The 19,872-nt window shown below is 38.0% G+C and overlaps 2 protein-coding genes across 3 annotated transcripts in view; one reads left to right on the top strand and one right to left on the bottom strand.

Annotated features, from left to right (window-relative positions):
- Positions 1-1,801: 1,801 nt before the first annotated feature.
- Positions 1,802-16,387, top strand: rec114 (REC114 meiotic recombination protein). Its single transcript, XM_028823341.2, has 6 exons — positions 1,802-1,967; positions 8,452-8,541; positions 9,795-9,878; positions 10,192-10,311; positions 10,390-10,470; positions 16,091-16,387. The coding sequence occupies exons 1-6, from the start codon at positions 1,860-1,862 to the stop codon at positions 16,253-16,255; spliced, it is 648 nt and encodes a 215-aa protein (XP_028679174.1). The 5' UTR covers positions 1,802-1,859; the 3' UTR covers positions 16,256-16,387.
- A 143-nt stretch (positions 16,388-16,530) lies between these two features.
- nptnb (neuroplastin b) overlaps positions 16,531-19,872 on the bottom strand; it is a 45,911-nt gene continuing 42,569 nt past the window's right edge. For both annotated transcript variants that reach the window (XM_051920197.1, XM_028823340.2), the window contains 2 exons: positions 17,888-17,963; positions 16,531-17,480 (listed from right to left, as the gene is read on the bottom strand). In XM_051920197.1, the coding sequence (XP_051776157.1) occupies positions 17,903-17,963 (61 nt within the window). In that variant the 3' untranslated portion in view covers positions 16,531-17,480; positions 17,888-17,902. The remainder of the gene's footprint in view (positions 17,481-17,887; positions 17,964-19,872) is intronic.

Genomic DNA, 19,872 nt, shown 5'->3' on the forward strand with positions numbered 1-19,872 from the left:
CTGCTGATGGAGCGTCACAGACAGAGCCCAAGAAGAAAGTTCCAGAGAACAGGGATGCAACATGAGCGACCGACGAGTCCTCAGAATGGTATGTTTGCTGGTGTCCGAGGATTTCAAGAGCATGGCAGCAAGCAACAGTGCCAAATAATCTTGAGCTTTAAAGTGAATAGCTTTGTAAGTCACTTTGAGCGTTTTGAACACAATTCTACATTTCATATGGGGTTTAGAGGTGATGAGCTCACCAGGAATTGCAAAAAAACCAGTCAGAAGAAAAGTTGGTCTCAAGAAACGTTTTTCACTTCGTAGGAAGACATTGCGTTTGTTGCAGATGTACGATTGTGCTGTCAGGTGTGACTCCGAGGCAGGTGACTGGGGAAGATAAGACAAGCCGAAATGTACAGAGAGGCGCTCAAGAAACATCCTTGAGGCTCCACAAGGCACAGGACACCTTTGTTAAGGTTCATGCTTGAACACAGCATATTCATTTCACAAATGTTGACTCAGTATGCGCATAAGTACAGGAACAGAAACACAAAAGAGCTGACCCATGCGTACATAAAGTTGGCATGTTGCAGGTAGCTTTGCATGCACTATAATATAAGCATGGTGTAGTGTGGCAGGCCTCGGAGTTGTTGCGTATAACGGTTACAGATGAAAGTTACAATGACCCTCAGAGCTGGGGACCCTCAATGACTTCTTAAACTTGGAGTGTCACTCACACAGGGGTTGCCCAAACCAGACAGGCCCTATCACTAAGCAGCATAATGAAGTCACCATGGCATGCCTAAGAGGAAAAGAAGGGGAGCTCATTGCACAAACCTCAATGTGCCAGCTGTGCCACCTGTCCAACATGAAAAAAGCAATCAGTCAGTCACAGCTATGCTTTCACATGTTGTAACACAACTGCACATTTGAATGACATACACATTTCATGCAGTTGTTGAGACGGAAACACAATATCACTTCCAGAAATCAACTTTAGCGATGTAAGAAGTACACTTGACAAGCAGCCCAGAGTGAAGGTATCAAAACTTGACGAGGGCTGTATATTTCTGTGGAGGAATTCCTTCAGAATTATTCTGTGAACACTTTCTTGTTACCATGAACTTGCTCAGTTTTGACAGGCATCTCATCTCGTCGTCTCGTAGTCATCTCATTTGAAGTGCTGCAGGTTGCCAAACACATGTGCTGCCATAACGTAGGACAATGTGATGCTTTGTCATTTTGATGCCTTGAGTTCATATTCTTGTGTGTGTTTAATCCACAGAAAGCAGCAGAGACGCCACTATGGATGCTTTGGCTTCAAAATGAAACACAGAAGGCACTATGGAACTGTTTGATTCAAGAAGGTATTTACCCTGAAGACGAAAAAATACAGAAATATTAAACGGACATATTACAAAACGCTGTTCACCACAGCAAATATGAAAACTTTTATTATCAGCAGTATTTTAATCGTGTGAGTTGGTCCAGCGCTATTACGACACTACTTGAGTGGACTATTAAGGTTTGAGAATGAGAATAGGAGTGCTGCCATGTTGTGCTAACTTTCGCATGAATGCATTGCTCCATATAATCACAGCAACACCGCACGATCGTATTGCTTGTGGGTGATTCGCGGTCCATGCACACAACACCAAAATAGTTCTCCATTAAATCAAAGTCAATTTTCTGAACAGGAGCCCCATCAGCGCCCGCCATCGCCCGACTCAGTGCGCCTCTGACCAACTACGCAGTCGCACTGCAGCCCGCCCATGTGCGCACGCGTGTGACATCAACCCGCCTTTTAGTGCCAAAAGAAAAGGCGCGCGAAGTAAGTGGATGAGGCGAGCGTCTTCCGCGCGTTTTGAGCGGGCGTGATGGCGGAGGGTGGCATTGTGGCGGAGCTGCCTTTGGCAAGCCAGTGTTGGCGACTGAAGAGCTACGGACGCTGGCTACCTGGGCAGGCAGGAGAGAAGTCGTGGAAGGTGGGGACGTAGCTTGGCTACGTGTACTTTTTATTTGTCATTTCTTTGCCCGTTGTTAATATACACACAGCAGACAATAGCGTCGCTGGTATCAATTCATTGGATCCATTCAGTACGTTTCACTGGTGTTGAATGGCTGTCTTGTAGCACAGGGTTTGCCAACAGACGTGTTATAAAGTTGACAGTGCACGTATGATGCGTACAATTTATAATGATTGTCCTTAAAAAAGAAAGAGTTGGGAAGGCGGACAAAAGTGCTAAGTGGCTTCTTAGACATGCCTGTACATTCGTCGCTTGACGTGGAGATGGCGCACATGACGGGGTGATTGCTGCAGGGCTCCTCCGGCGGTGGTCTCCGCAACGTCTCGGTCCACGTAAGACTGGAAGGATCAGCAGCTTTAACGTGATACGTAAATTTTCATGTCGGGTAGATAGCGCAGGTTTATGAGACACTGAATCCCATTTGAAACGGATGTGGGACAGGTTACGTTTGAAATCGATTGGCAGTGGTGTTTTAGGGAGGCATGTGCGTCGTGTCTATGGAGCGAGAACTTTATAAAGTGCAGGGTGACGGACAGTAGAATTCAGTTAAGAGTGTTATTCGTAAAAAAAAAAAAATTAAAAAAGTACATTGAAGTACACTAAAGTGGTTTGCCTTAATGTTATAGAATTCATATAGAAATCCAGTAGGATGGAGTTTTGTATAGGTACCCCAAAGTATAATTTATAGCATTAAGAGAAAGCTGCTCAAGACCTAGAGATGGCGATGAGTATAATGTAAAGGATGACCATTTATGTAACCCAGACTTGGATACTTAAGTTGACAGGACGTCGGTGAGGATTGTGGCCTGACAGTTGGACAAGTGGAAGCTGTATGGCCCTCCAAGTATATCTGCGTCATATGAAATTCTTTTAATAGAAGTTTACAGGGTTGTGTTATGACACCTTGGGCAATTGGGGGGACTGGGAGGGTATAAAAATTTAATATATGTATATATTATATATATGTATATTTTTATTATTAATTACTAACTTCTGTCGGTTCTTTGTGTCCTGCTTTGCTTGAAATAGTAAATGACACATCAATATTAATTCAACTGATTATAGTGAGCTCTCACTGTTTTTCAGTGCAGAGGTCTTTAAAAGCAATCATATTACTTAACAGTTTGGCAGATTTTTTTTATAAGTTAGGATTTTTTTTTGAATTTCTAAAACTAAATGATAAATGAAAATGAATTATTTTAAAATTAATTTTCCCAACTTAAGTTTTTGGTCATTTATGCTGTGTCATTTAGATTTATCAGTTAAGCTCATGCATGTGTATTATAAGTATTTTTTTTTAAATTTTATTTATTAATTTTATTGTAATCATTCCATACAAATAGATCAATTAATACAAAAAAGAATTGAAGACAAATCAACCCCCACCCATGAGAAGGAGAGCATGGCCAAAGGAGATTGCTTAGGGCTTTTTAATAGGGCAAAAATAAACAAAAAAAAAAAAAAAAGGAAAATATATAAATAAAGAAATGCGGAAATAATTATTTCTTCTTATTCTAAAATATTATTGATTAGATCCTGCCAGGTTTTGAAAAAAATCTGTACAAATCCTCTAACAGAGAATTAGATTTTTTCCAATTTCAAATAATATACAATACAGTTTATTTTTGTATAGCTCAAAATCACACAGCACAGGAAGTGCCGCAATGGGCTTTAACAGGCCCTGACTCTTGACAGCCCCCCAGCCTTGACTCTCTAAGAAGACAAGGAAAAACTCCCAAAAAAAACCTTGGGAAAGGCAATTCAAAGAGAGACCCCTTTCCAGGTAGGTTGGGCGTGCAGTGGGTGTCAAAAGAAGGGGGTCAATACAATACAATGCAGTACACAGAACAGAACAATAGTACACAGAACACAACAATAATCAAATAACAAATAATATAAAACATCGGTTTCCCACTGACTTATCAGAGGAGAGTTAGGATTCTTCCAATTTAACAAAGTAAGTCTGCGTGCCAAAAGTGTAGTGAATGCAGTCACAGTTTGCTTGTCCTTCTCCACTTCAAGTCCATCTGGAAGAACACTGAACACAGCTGTTGGGTTAGGAGGGATTGTGATACCAAGGCTGTCTGAAAGGCACTTAAAAAGTTTGGGTCAAAATGATCTTAGTTTGGTGCAGGCCCAAAACATGTGACCCAGTGAGGCAGGAGCTTGGTTGCAGCGTTCGCAGGTTGGATCTTGCCCTGGAAACATTTTGGACAGTTTTAAGCGAGACAGATGAGCTCGATATATAATTTTTAGTTGAATAATTCTATGCTTTGCGCATATGGAGCTCGAGTGAATTCTCTGCAGTGCTACTCTCCACTTCTTTTCTGATATATTAATTAAGAGATCTTTTTCCCAATGTCCTCTTGGATCTTTGAAAGGAAGGGACTCTAATAAAATTTTATATAATGCGGAAATGGTGTCTAATTCCTCGAAATTGAGCAATATTTTTTCCAGCATGATGGAGGGTACGAGATGAGGAAAATCGGGCAGTTTCTGTTTAATATAAGTCATTTTTTTGAAGTTCCATGGAGAGATGCTATATCCACAACAGTGTCTGGAATCCATTGGGCATTCATTTCTAATTCTTATGTACTATGAGTCTATCCATTGACTTGTTGCCTGTTGTTTGCACCAGTGGTACATTAACAATTGTGGAATGTTTTCTTCACTCAAAGAGTTCAGTTAGCTCTATACTGCTGATGCAAATGTCTTCAGAAAATTCTGCATTTCCATGTTAGTAATATATAATATATCTCCTTTTTTTATCCAAAATCCAATTGAAAATGCAGGCAATGTAAAGTTTTGCAAGTTTATTAATTCCACTGTATGTTGAAACATAACATATTCTAAACTAAAGCTAAAAACTGTTATTCATCCAAAAAAGGAGATTTCTTTTAAAGGTTTTGGTGAAATGCACAATGTCTATTATAAGCGTTTCACAAAACTTTACATTTTCTCATAAGCCGTGAACACAGATGATGTGCTTTAAAAATACCATAACATAAAGAAAATGAATGTAGTAATTCAAAGACTGAGAAGGATATGTTTAAACATACATTTTAACTGTGCAACAAAAGACAAGCAGGAGGCACAAGCTTAAGCAAAAACCTCTTCAGATGCACTTAGCAAAGAATATCATGAAAATGTCATCAAGCCGATCTGCTAAAAGATAAGGAAAAAAGATTATGAGGTGTTGGTCAGAACATCAATAATTTTCATGAGTACAATACACTACTCTCAAGATGACTTTCTGAAAAAAAAACTTAAAGCACATTACACAAATTCAAATTCAAAAGTGTATTGCTTACTTGATTGTCAGTTCCTGCAGGTTAAGACATCTTAAGCACATCACAAGTCATTTACAGTAAATTCAATAAACGTCCAGTGATGTCCAGTGAATATGCTTATTGGGTGTATGTACAAGGGGGGACCCAAAAATAACCGGAAATATTTTTAAAACGTGTTTAATTTAATTTTCTGTACAAACTACAATTAGTCTCCTTCAAAGTACTCTCCATTGGCAGAAATACACTTATCTAACCGTTTGTTCCATTGTTTGAAACATTTTTTAAATTCGTCTGAAGTAATGCCCATTAATGCTCTGGTCGTTTCTTGTTTTACCTCTTCGATGTCAGCAAAACGCCTTCCTTTCAAGTCTTTTTTCATCCGAGGGAACAAAAAGAAATCACACGGAGCTAAATCCGGTGAGTAGGGTGGGTAGTTCAGGGTTGTCATACCGTTTCAATAACAATAGTTTCTGCAACACTTTTTTCAAGAAGAAAACAAAATTTCACTGCCGCGCGTTGCTCACGATAATCGGCCATCGTAAAAAAAACGACGCTTGCACAAAACTACTTTTACAAAAAAATTCACTGAACACAAGCACAACCTTTCAGACTGATGGCACTTGGCAGACTGACTTGTGAGGAGTGTAACTAGATCGCCCTAGCGGCCCAACCACGTATTACAAGTACCAACCTAACAACAACAAAATTCCGGTTATTTTTGGGTCCCCTCCTCGTATTTCAGTATACGATATGTTTCAGTGCACTGAGTTTGAGTTTTAGCGTGCAGTGTTTCATTATAGGGTGTGTGTACTGTGAACAATGAGTCAAGTCCTAAATAGTGCCGCATAAAAAATGTTAGCACATATCTCTTTGAAAATGCAGACCTGCTTTTCTTGCAGCAGGTGTGATTCCCAAATCGTGGCGATGCCGACAAGCAGGCAGAACAGTAGGCCAGAACTGGTAGAATACAATGATTAACAAAAAATACTCAAACAATGAAATTAAGCATTTGTAAAAAGTCACAAGCAGTGAAACTTCACACTGTCACGTTGGATGTTTAGAATGTGCTGATTGGTTAAAAGTGTTTTGTGCGCAAGGGCAGAAGTGTTTTATCACTTTCTACAGTACTAGGGTGTTGTACCGTGTTAGCCATTATGAATGTAGAGAAAAGCCAAGCAAAATGACACCTTTTATTGGCTAACTAAAAAGATTACAATATGCAAGCTTTCGAGGCAACTCAGGCCCCTTCTTCAGGCAAGATGTAATGATCAGCAAAATGATGCATCTTAACATGCTGGACAGTACTGTATATGTCATTATTTTTTAAAATACCATTCCAGTATGCCATTGTAATTTTAATTGGTGACTTTTAACACAATGGGAGCAGCTAATTCTAATATTTTTGTAAGAGAAATACAGAGAAATTATAAAAATGTTTAATTGGAAGTATGTTGTATTTATAATATAGAAAACAAAACTAAGGTTTCATTGTAACATATTAATGACATTGATGGGGCAGTTGTATTGCAATTGTTGCTGTCTTTGTGTGCTTAGTAAACAGATGCATCTGCAGACTTTTTAATTAGCATGGCATAGTTAATGATTCAGTCTTTTAGAGCAAAATGTAACTTGGCTGTACTATAAAGTGTCAGTAGTAATCCAGACATACCAAAACAGTGTGCCATCTTGGCGTTCCAAAAACATTTCATTGTTATTCCTGCCCTGCTGTGGATTCACTAGACTGTAATTCCATTATTGTTGTTGCATTTGAAAGTTAATTCGTCTCATCATGAAAAAAATGTGTCAGTGATTCACTGATTTTGCTAATACATTCATTATCAATGTAATCATTTAAAAATGGATGCTATCATGGTTACAGAGGATAGGCTTTAAAGTCTATAGGTGAGTGAATGAAAGTGTTTACCCTGTCTGGTGCTGTAGGAAGATGCTATTCTGTTTCAATAACTAACAAACTTCAGCAAACTTCAGAATCTACAAACAACTATGTTACTGCTGACCTTAAAAGAGCTTAAGAGAGAATTCTAGAGAAGGGGTACAAGAGGGTAAAGAGTCCCGCTTGTGCGGTTGGTCATAGTAACCTTCTGATAGCATCCAAGTGAATCTGCACAACTTCGGTGTCCCTAACAAGCAGCATCAGGCTGGAGCCCTGAGAACTCATTTAAAGTTTGGCTTCCGTAAGTTTATGTCTTGGAGTGACAAGATCTTTTTCTCTAATAACAAAATTCAAAGTCATTAAAGTAAGTATGATGGGAGTATATTTGCAAATCCATTAACTTTCATACAGTTAATATGTGCATATTTTCATATATTTAGACTGATTTCAAATGAAATTAATTTGCAATTTAGAAGGCTTGTGTGCTAATCCTTTGAAAGGAGAAATAAGCTTTTTTATTTTGCCAGACTGCAAAAATAGAACAGTAAGATATCTTCATAAACTGAACACAGATTTACACAGATAATAAAAAACAATGAAAATTATTAAAAATATTTATATTGTCGTATAAGTATAAATGTCCTCCATCCATCTACTATCCGAACATACATATTTCGAGGTTGTCTTGAGCTGGAGCCCATCCTGGCAGCTTTGGGTAAAGGCATCTTAATAACTCTGGATAGCATTTTAGCCTGTGAGGAAGTGTAGTCAGCCACCACACTTGCTTGCACTGTGCCAGCTTTAGATTTTATCAAATTAATGTGGATTATGACCTTTGTTAAGGTCTTGTTACATAAGAGTAAATGAATAATTTTTGCAGTACCTATACTAAAGTGTTTAATAAAAAATAAAATATGGAAAAAGTACAGGCCAACAAGAGGTTAGGTTATGTAATTATGATAGAGTATAGAGCTAACTCTTAAGTTTATGGATTTTGTTAATTCAAATTTTTTTGAAAACCGTATTAAACACTTTGTTTTAGACTTCATAAGTTCTCTCTGAATTCTGCTTCCTAGTTGTAGAGTTTTGAATCACGGCTATTGCAAGAAAACAGAAATAATTGGTCATTACAATTCTAGACCTGTTGGGAGCTGGGTGATGTGCAGACTTGGACTGTTTCACCATGAAAATGTGTTAAAAAGTTGCTCTTTACAGTTCCCTTGCCTACTTGACAATTTTTTTTTTGTCTTTTTTTCAGATGATTGAATCAAGTGATGACCTTGGAGCACTATCACTAACTATAGTCCAGTCTGGGCATTTCCTTGTATGTCAGGGACATACTCTATTGGTGAGCTTCCTGAGAGCTTTAAGATGCAGTTGCTTTAGTTGTAGTAATCCTACAAGTTAAAAAGTATGAATTTCAAATAGCGTAATGTCTGTCTTCATGTAACAGCTTATTTGCGTAAGAAATACACCTGCCCCTCATGTAGATGTGTCCAACTTTATACTGTTATTGAAACATCTGTCATATCTTCCATCCATTAGGTTCTTTAGATGTTGCTCTTTTTTTTAGTCTTTATTTATATATATTGTCTTGTGTGGGGAATGTCATTACTGTGCTCTCCACACAATGCCTCATTAAGCAAAAGTCTAAAGTTTTGTGGTTTCCCCTGCACTGTCTTGAGTTGTAATCTACTCATCTTGTACTCTTCTTAACCAGGATGAAATGTGTAGCAGAGGTGTCTGTCCTTACTAACCCCTGTATATATAGATCTAGAGGAGTAGTGGTAGAGATCATACTGTATAGCTCATGTTGGTGCCGAGGAGCCATTTGCACAAACCCAGTTTTACACCTGTCCATTTAAACCAACATTGTTAATGGGAGTGTATTGCAATAGTCACATGATTAGAGCTTTCTGTACTTTGAAAGGTGACGAGTAGCAGCAAACAGGCAATGGGCTAGATTAAAGTACCTCTCCCCATCTAACATTACATTGTCTCCTGCTGCAACCTTGCTGTGCTTGCTTATCATATCAATTTAAATTCCCTTCACCCCTGTGGCTCTGATAGATGCACTTCTTGTACAAATCTATGCTTAAAGAAGACTTTCTATCTTCAGAAATAAAAGAGTAATAGCTAAAACCCAGGCACTCTATTGATCCAAATTGTGAATGCTGAGAATAATGAGGTGTGAGATGCTTAGTGACTTGCCAAGATGTACTGATGCATGTTGCTTGCAGTAACAGCAACATTTACTTAGCATTTATGGAACAAAACCATGTTTGTTTTAATCTATAGCAGGATATTTGGGTAGAGCTTTGCTTTGAGAATAGAGGCACTTCTTACACATGAAAAAAAATACAGAGTAGTGTTCATACATGTTTTCTTCAAAAGGCTGCTTCGATAAAGACATAATAGAGTAATGGAAAATGCTGCTGTCTTTTGTTTTTAACATTGATACTTGGGATGGGTGTGATACCTTTTTGTGTTAACAGTATGAGTTTGATATAACATGCTCTTCTTTATGCCAGGCTACACCTTTTGAAGCTCTGGCTCCATCTGCTGCTTAGCTTGTGTAATAGTTTCTGTTTTATGTTGCAGGAAGGATTTTCACTGATTGATGCTCCTTGCTTCCTGAAAGTGATGCCAAAGTCTGACCATCTCCTGTTCTCTGTGAAAATTAAGGTACGCAGATTGTCTCCTCTCTTCACTCAATTAATTTGTCACCTTGGTGCACAAATACAGCATGAACAGAGCTGAAGATTGAGAAGTGGATTTATGTTCACTTTTCACTGCTGATCGCTCCTCATTCTCAAAACTGCACATAGATCTTTTGAACTGTCAGCAACATGCATTTGTTTTGACTTTTCTGACTTCATTGACCTTTTCCTTGAAACCTTCCATCCTTCTGAGTGTATTTTTTGCCTGGAAATTGGAATGATAAGCTGTTTGTTTTTGCTGCTAGTGAGTGTTTTTATTTTTTAAAATCTGTTCATAGAATGAGCGTCGCATGTTTCGCGTACAGCTTGATGGAGCTAATCTTCAGGAGGCTGTGGAGTTCAGCAGGGATGTTTGCTTCAGGTTGCAACAATATATGGATATGGGTGTTAACACCAAGGTGAGAAACTTTGCTGCTGACAAACCTCCTGCCACATTCTTTTCTGTTTGGCAATATGCACACACTTGTTTCCAGCAGATGCAAAATGCTGAAGAGGTTATAACTGGATCAGAGGAAAAGGACCTGCAGGGAAGGCTGCCCATTCGGTGTCTGGCACAGGTATAACTTCTATTTTTTGTTGTAATTATTTGTTGTCAGGCTTTAGCCAGCAGATTTTAGAATTAAAGATGCAATAGAATTTAAAGGGATGTTTCCGATCATCTGTCAGACAGCCTAGTGGGATGCAAACAGAGTATTTTAGTATTGTTTCTTCTGTTTCTAAACATGTGTTTAATTTGGTGTTTTTAACCCATATCTGTTTACCTTGCTGCTGCCAGGACTAACCGTAGCACAACTTTGCCTTTGATAAACACTAATGAAGAAACCAAGCTTGACTTGGATATTGACCTGGAACTTCATTTTTAAATGTTGTGTACACATAAAAAGAGGCTCAAAATGAGTGTATGTAACTTCCCACGCAAACGTCAGGATTTAGAAAAGAAAACTGGACAGGGGAACATGTGTATGTTTATGGCAATTTTGCCCCATTTGTGTATGATTTTTCAGAGAAATTGGGAAATTACGAAACCCTTCCTCAAGCAGGGAAATCCAGCGAAACCATCTAAATGACAATTTGCACACTTAATAATTCATGTCACCAAGCTATTCTTATAATGTGCTTTGACATGACAAACATATTACACCTCAGAAGTGAGCTCTATTTTAGTTTCCTCTTAAGTGGGCCAGTGCTGTGTATTTACAGTGAAGAATGTTTAGTTATTCATCAGTTTATATTGGCTACCTGTTGTCACTTCTCAGGGAACTGGCGACAGGTCAGGAATACCTCAGCCAAGCTTCACTCCGTCATGTTTGCTGTGGTGGAAGCCATCAACCTAACAGAGAGGCACTACTTTCAGTTTTTGTGTGGTGTGGGTGTTGCCAACATAAAAAAGAAATTTGCAGCAGTGTTTGGTTCTCCAAATGATTCAGAGCAATTTATTGCAATTATATTGCAATATGGGCATCTAGTGAGAATGAAGGTGCTTTTGTTAAATGAGCACTGACATTCTATTAACACACAAATCATGTGTAATGCCAAGATGAAACTGGCAAACATCATAGCTCAGTGTCCTGAGTCAACCTTTGATTAATTTATTTTGAGACAAAATAGCTTTGACAAATGTGATGGTACGGTACATGGTGGCAGGCTTATTCGAAAGTTAACTAGCTGAACCCACAGTTTTTCATAGGGCCTATTCTGTTCATTGTAACATAAATCATGTCATTACATGTTCTAGATGATCATGGCTACCTACACCTTGTACATTTCTTTGACCCCCAGAATGCAAAAGAAAGGTGCTATAATGCCATGCATGATCTTGCATTCTCAGTTGCGAAGTGCAACCAGATACTCTTCAATGCAGGTGTCAGTGTCTTGATGTGTCAGGAGGATGCTCTGCCAGCCTGTGCAGTTCTGCAGTATTGTTAATACATATGTATGAAGTTGATTAGCACACTCTATATATGGATGTTTCAGGAGCCATTTGAGGCATGTTCACATACACACATTTACAAGGTGATTGTGAGTTATAAAGGGTAAATTGCGTAGAAATGTGCAGATGGCAGGTTTTATAAATCAATTTTATAAAAAAATTTGGTGTATGCATTTTCCTGTTTTTTGGCGTGTACATATTTTCATGATTGAATCCACACAAAGTTTTATAAATGAGGCCCCAGGAGTGAAGAAAATGGTAAATCTTTGCTCTCCGTACTCATCCATTTGTAGAACATAGTAACGATTATCCATCCATCCATCTTCCAAAACTTATTCAGAGCAAGGTCTTGGGGACCCTGGAGCCTATACCAGCAAGTATTCAGTGCAAGGCAGGAACAATCCCTGGATAGGGTGCTAGTCCATCACAAGGCATTGTAACAATTACGTAATGTGAATCACTCCGTTATACTTATTAATTACTTGAGACTTGTATTCCTCCTTTGTAAGAAACTGAACAAAGTTGTTTCCACAGTCAGTGCAATGAAATGCTTTATTTTTACATATCAGTCCTTTTTACAAATAATATACTGTGGTTTTCTAAAAATATGTGCCTAGTTTTTATCAGCTTGAGCTTGATATAAAACTATTAACAAAAGAGAGCAAAACAATTGTTTATGGTTCTATATTAGCAAAAAAGAATGCCAAAAATATAATGCATAATACATTTTAGAAAATCACAGGAAAAGGTCAAGATTCTATTCTCATGACCAGTACTTGTCTTGCTACATCATATGCTTTGTGTTACTGTCTTACCCAAATATCAAGCTGAATGGTGTCACCGCATGCTGTACTTGTGCACTGATGCCTATAAGCACACATTGCTACTGAAACCCTACGAGTGGAATAGTTCATATTGGCTTTAGAAAAATCTGTGTGTTTAGCTAATATTAGCACGTTTTAAAAATCAAAATACTTGGGTGAAAGTGGATTCATGTTGAACTGCAGATTAGGGTGGCAGTTGTTTAACACTGTGCTTTCCAATATTTTGGAATTACAGCCTCCACAGGCATTTGGGTTAACTCAGTGGCCCAGTCATGGTGTGGAGTTTGGACACTATGCTCATATTTACATCTCTGCTCGGGAATCCTCAAGTGATATGCCCTTCTTTTAGCCTGTCGCCCTCCCTGACAGGTTGGAGCTCAAACTTGTGCTGCTGGACTACATAGCCACTTTCTCTGCCATTGCACTAAAGGCGAAACCCTTCGGTCCAGTGGCCAAAGAGGCTATTAACTACAAAGGGGTTTCTTTTGCAATACCAGACATGCACTCTCTCTGTCTCTCTCAGACTTGCCTCTCCTGTTGTACAGTACTTCACAAATGCAAGGATTTGCATTTTAAAATAACTTGGTACTCTGTACTGAGTTGCCACAATATTAAGGGTGTACCCCTAACAGAAAGTTGCTCATTGTACTATATCACCAAACTATACTTTTTATATATTTTTTATCCTTCCCTTAGCACAAATTGGCACAAACCAGTATTCTTTCAAATCCGAAGATGTTTTCCAGTCCTTTATTGTCTACTCTTTTTTTTTATTATTCTTTAAACCACTGCAGTGAGACTGCCTTGTATTTCATTGATGGCAGAGAAACCTTTTTGAGTCATTTCTGTGCCATAACCATCTGTGAAAGGTTATGGGCAGTTATTACATCCAGCAGTTGTGTAACTGACTGTTGGTCATCTTTCAGAGAGATCTGAGTCCGAGTGGTCTGTGTCCGATTGAACCATGTTCCGGATTTTTTTTTCCCCACTTTGGTGGCCTATTCTTAAAGCATCTGTGACACTCTGATATTATGAAAAAGGAGGGATTAAAATGTGGAAGTTTGCAAATGTCTCTCAATCTGTCAGTATTGGTAGAAGTCCCTAGCTGCCAGTTTTGGTAGCTGCATTTCATTTAAGTACATCACATAGGTAATGTTTACACCTCCAGGTTCTCACTGGAGCCTTTGCCTTCTCTTTCTCTGTCTTTTGAGTGATATGCTGTATGTGTGTGAGTATGCCTTTAATTAACTGGTGCCCCATACTTGGTTGCTTCCTTCTGTCCAACCTCCAGGATAAAGTTCCATTTAGTGAGCCTGTGGTGAAAAAGCTGGTTAACGTAATGGATGGACATTTAAAGAACCAACATGCTAGTCAATACAAAGAGTTTCAGAATTTGTACTTAGTATGTCAATGCCCATTTGCAGCCCAACAGAAGCATGCAGTAGCCTTACGGTAGTGAATGTTGACATGCTAGCGTTTCTTGCAAAAAAGGTGGAGATTACAAGGACATCATAGTTTATTTAAACAGAAATGCAATGTGCACCATTTGAATTTATGCAAAGCCTTTAAATGTGTTTGTGTTCTGTTTATGTTACTTTTCAGGACAATTGTTCACAAAAGATTGTCCTGCAAGCAGGTTCCCCAACTTACAATGAAAACTGAGGTTTTTTAAGGTGGCTGGAGTACCAATCCTGCCACCAACCTCCAATTGTCAAGTGTGGTGCTCAGGTGTCATCCATTGGATGGCTGCACTTTGGTCCCAATCTGGGAGGTTTGTGGTGTGGTGGGTGCAACACGCTGTAAGATCAGTGCATGCTCCCAACCTTTACAGAAGATTGCAATACTTATTCAGTTAAGATTTAATGGCATTTGTAACATTTCATTGTACTACCTCAGAGACAGTATTTTTTTTCATCAATGCTGAAAACCTGTTCACTGGATTTAAACTTCTTTACCTGTTATTGTGTACAGAACTTTACTCTTAGCATTTACAAATGATTGCACTGCTTACAGTATGTACATTTTAATTATTACAAATTCTATTTGTTTTCATTAATGTAGTACTAGGGTGTTATACCATGTTAGCCATTATGAATGTAGTGAGAAGTCAAGCAAAATGACACCTGTTATTGGTGAACTAAAAAGATTACAATATGCCAGCTTTGGAGGCAACTCGGGCCCCTTGTTCAGGCAGAATGTAATTGTAATCTTCTTAGTTAGCCAATAAAAGGTGTCATTTTGCTTGACTTCTCACTATTTTCATTAATGTAAAGCTTTTAATGACACAGAATTGCAATTTATTTAAATTGATTTTTTTTTTTTATTGAGTTACACGATATACTGTTTTGGGTATTGAAAATAGTACAGTGGAACCTCGGTTCACGAACGTCTTGGTACACATACAAATCCGTTTGTGCCAAACTTTTCCCTCGGTTCAAGACCACACACTCGGTATACGAACAAGCCAGTTTCCCTTTCGGTTTGTACATGTTCAGTCTCTCCCTGTGCATTTCCTGTGCAGCGAGCAAGAGCGCGACACACACAGGCCGCGCGAGAGAGAGAGCTGGACACATAAGGTAGGAAGGCAGTTAAAGAATGCACTGGGCTTGATTTTGTTTTCACTTCTGTTACAGCGATCGGTTCGTAGCGTGCATTGTTGCAATGTTACTTTTCTTGGTGGTTTGTTAAATTACGGATTTTTTCAAATGTTCATTTTTTTCCCTGTGCTTAAAACTCATTTTAAAAAAAATGTTTTTAGCCAGCGGTTGGTAGCACTATAGCGCAAACTATTGCAGTGTTAGTTTTCTCTGTTGTTCAAGGTTTTCTCAGTGTTATTCAATGTTTTTACATTTAGTTTACTATTACGCTGTGCATTCTATGGTTTAACTAAGTGTTAGTTTTCTCTGTTGTTCAAGGTTTTCTCAGTGTTATTCAATGTTTTTACATTTAGTTTACTATTACGCTGTGCATTCTATGGTTTAACTATATTTGTGCTTAAAAACTTAAAAAATATATATATTTACATACAGTTCGTATGGTCTGGAACGGATTAATTGTATTTACATACAATCCTATGGGGGAAATTGCTTCGGTTCACGACCAGAGTTTTGGAACGAATTATGGTCATGAACCAAGGTTCCACTGTATTGATTTCAATGTTTAGAATCATTATCAAAGTTTGAAATTTTGGTATTGTGACAATCTTATTTGTAAGCCAGTTGGATTGTTGGTGGCAGCACATAGAAAGAGTTGCTTACTTGCTCCTTGTTCGATAACAACATGCTTGAAACTTTGAATTGAATGGTTGTTTGCATTGTAAAAATGTCTTGAGATAGTGAACTGTGTGAAGGATGCTATGTAACACAGATTGATGCTGTTGTCTTGGTGCTGCACAACCAGCTAATCAGCTTTTCTGTTTTGAAGTCTTTCCTAGAAGGGGTGAAATTGTCACTTCCATTGGCCTACCAGCATTCCACACTGCAAGCAGAAGACCTAGGGGCTTTCCTTCGTCTGTGTCTATTGGACCACCGCTTCCCAGCATTCGTGGAGCAGGTAGAAAGTGAATTGCAGAAAATAGTACACGACTGACTCTGCTTCAGCTTTTTGTTGTAAGATGTCCTCAGCAGAATGTAAAATGTTTTCAAGGGCAGATAGTGGACATTTACGGCAAAATGCACAGAGGTGTGCAGGTGATGTATAACCCTATTGATATTCATTCCCACCCATTTAATTTTGCTCAATGTCTCTAGTATATCTCCTAATTTGGCATATTCATTTACATGTTAGGTTCTCAAAGAAAATGACTTGTGTGTACTTGGAACAAGTAACTTAAAAAAAACAGGCAAAGAAAAAAAAAAAAAAAGTACTTCTGTGGAGATTTTTATTTTCAAAAATTATTAGTTCCACGTGGCATAAAGCAGCCTGAGCCCAGCCCCCGCTGGTCCCAACTTCACTGCAACACACAAAGAATCAGAATGTTCATGCATCAATAGCAGTGCTTTACAATGGCAGCAGTTCACAACATTAAAGCTTTAAATTGAGAACAAGACAAGAACATTTGGAAAAGATTAAAAATAGTACTCATTAGTAAATATTGCATAGGATATTGCCATGCTATACAGTACACGAAATGTGACAAAATAAAAGGAATGTATATTATAAAATCAAATTTACAAGAAGAATCAGAGACCAGATTTTTAGCACATCATTGTGACAAGACAACAGACAATTGTTTCAAAATCTGCTATGAAAAAGAACTATATACAGAGAAATGCACTAAACAGCTGCATTGTGTTCCTCAGAAGACTGTAGTTTATTTAAATTCTTATTTTACACTTTAATTTATTTGCAAGAGACTTCTAGACAGATCAAGCCCTTGAGTGGAAAGGAGCAGCTCCAGCACTGTGTGGATGTACTGCTGGATGCCTATATGAATGGAGGTCAGCGATCAGGACTTGCAAGTTCAAGTTTCAATAAAATTAAGTACAAACAATCTCCTTTTGGATGTAGAACCACTGGAAAATAAGAGGAGTATCATATTTCCGCATTGTACAGGAGGCGCTAGTATTGCATGCAGTGTCAGAATATACAAATAAAACAGAATAGTGTCCCAGAAATAACAGAAGCACACAAAGCATAATATCCTGCATAAGGTCATCAAAAAGAATCGGCACTTCTTGCAGGTTTACTTGAGACCATGTAAGGCATTCATAAGCCAGCTAGTTTGTTCTTTGTTGGTTTCTTTAGATAGAAAGCGTGCCTCACAATCCAGTGCTATGATGTGCTTGCATTCTTTTATCCTTCGTTTAAGTGCCTGTGGTAGGAATACAAATGTTTAGATATACAACTTATATGTATACTATTCCATGATTTAAAGAAAATGTCAAAGCTGAAGGGACATATCAATTTTGAATCCTTGTATTTCTATGTTGTGTACTTTCTTTTTGTTGGCTGTCTGGCCACCATATTTCAAGAAAAGCCTCTGCCATATCCTAAGTGTGTTCTGACTTGTGAAACAAGCAGTACAAGCTACTGATATCCTCATGTTCTGCGTAGAAAACTACTGCTGTTTTGCAATTACATGTAATCAACCCCTATAAGCATTTATGGCTTCTTTGTGCCTTATTCCCATGCTTAAAAAAAAAAAAAAAAAGCCCAAGGTTGTTTTTCACTGAGTTCAATGCAAGCCTCACTGCTTGCTCACCCCAGCAGTTTACCTACCATGCCTAAAGCCCACTAATTGGTGTTCCTCTGGCGCAGATTCTTATCCTTATGGTTGTTGGTGGAGTTGGTTTTCCTGAAAGAGAAAAACACATAGATAAACCCGTCTGTATGTTAACAAAGAAGAATGAACAATCAAAACATGCTAGTCTGATGAATGTAACACAGAAAGGATAAGTTCCTGTAGAAAGCAGAGGACATATCTAGAGACTTTCCGAGAAGCTGTCTTGGAGCCTAAAAGCAAAGTTTTGTAAAGTTTTTGTTTGAGCATAATACATTTCTTCTTGCGGGTGGGGAAAAATAACTCACTCATCTAATTTTAGCTCACAATCTGAAAGGGTAGAAAATATTATTACAGGACAAAGCTGTGAAATCATTCAATGTCGATTGTATTTATTTTTTTTAAGTTTCATAGCTTGGCAAAATTCCAGCTTTAATTACTAAATTCAACATTTTCCTCTGAAGTGTAATTACTGACTTGCAGTTCAAGCAGTCTACTTGTACTTTCCTGTTTCAATTTCAAAAATAACAGCCTGGTAGGTGTCCTCCATAGAGTGCTGCTGAGAGTGTGAAAGCTTAGTCATGAGACAGGGAGGGGGAGAAACAGCTCTGATCATGTCAAAAATGCAATGTGGTAAAAACATAGTGTTAATAGTAAGTTGGTGCAACTGTGGCTTTAATTTGTTTGAACTGTTGAATGGTTGTATTGTATTCAGCAAACACCATGTCATCTTCAAGAATATTAGTATACAGTATATGGTCTTTATGCTTAAAAGCACCAATTAATTTTTTTCTATATCAAAAATTAAGATATATAAGAAAATAATTCTTTATATTTATTTGTGAATATGTAGGGTGCTTTTTTTTTTTTTAAAAAAAAAAAAAAAAAAAAAGGTATGTCTGAACAATAGAATGCTGCCATTGAATACAATTACACACTGAAAACATTTGATTCTACTTGATGTAAATACATATCTTAAAAACAAGACATTTTATGGGACAGTACAGATTGATGGGAACAACTTTTCAATATGGCATCATCAGACTGAGCACTACTTTCACCAGTGTTGCAAACTGCTGGAAAGCATGAACTGCAGAGCTGTAGAGGAACTGTTTGCTTTTAAAATATACAACCAGAAATTTGGATCAGAAAATACTGATTAGGGGTTTTGAATGTAAGTTGTTTTGAAATAGACATTAGTCAAGCCTGTAAAGCTGAGTAAGAATAATAATAATACATTTTATTCATATAGCACCTTTCCCATCCTCAAGGCACTTCAGAGTCTCAGAAAGAAACAGCAGGTTTATGTAACATTGGATACAAATGTTTCCGGGAATAGAACACTAAAACAGGCAGATACAGGATACACAAAGCATTAAACGTAATAAAAGACAAAAAACAGAGTAAAATACTAAATGAAAAACCTAGCAAATAACATTTGTGATATAACACACACACAAATTATACTGAGCATCTGGACAGAGAGCTGAAGACTGAAAGAGGGGGCAGAATGTTGGGTTAAACTGAAGAGATCAGTTTGAAGTTGTTTTTTAAAAGAATGAATTAAGTCAGTTGATCTAATTAATGTAGGGAGGTTGTTCCAAAGTCCGGGAGAAGGCCTTGTCACCCATAGAGTGCAGGTTAGTGTGGGGCACAACAAGAATGCCAGAATCTCAAGACCATAGTGGGCAAACAGAAGCATAGTGATGGAGAAGGTCACTGATGTAGTCCGGTGTGAGGCCATTTACCGTACATACTCATGTTTAAGTTCTCCCACAGATAAGTCAGGACTTGATTTTACTGTACAATTTCTGGTATTTTATAATGTCGGTTGTATAAGTCGTATGCGGAAAACTCACACTATTGGTCCAAGAGATTACGATATGCTAACACCCACCGGAGAGTCCCCACGGAGCACACTGCCTTTTTTTTTTTTCCCCCTAAGTATTGTGTCTACGTGACCACACGGTAATACCCGAACAAT

The sequence above is a fragment of the Erpetoichthys calabaricus genome, chromosome 17 (assembly GCF_900747795.2).
Source record: "Erpetoichthys calabaricus chromosome 17, fErpCal1.3, whole genome shotgun sequence".
In the NCBI taxonomy this organism is placed as follows: Eukaryota; Metazoa; Chordata; class Cladistia; order Polypteriformes; family Polypteridae; genus Erpetoichthys; species Erpetoichthys calabaricus.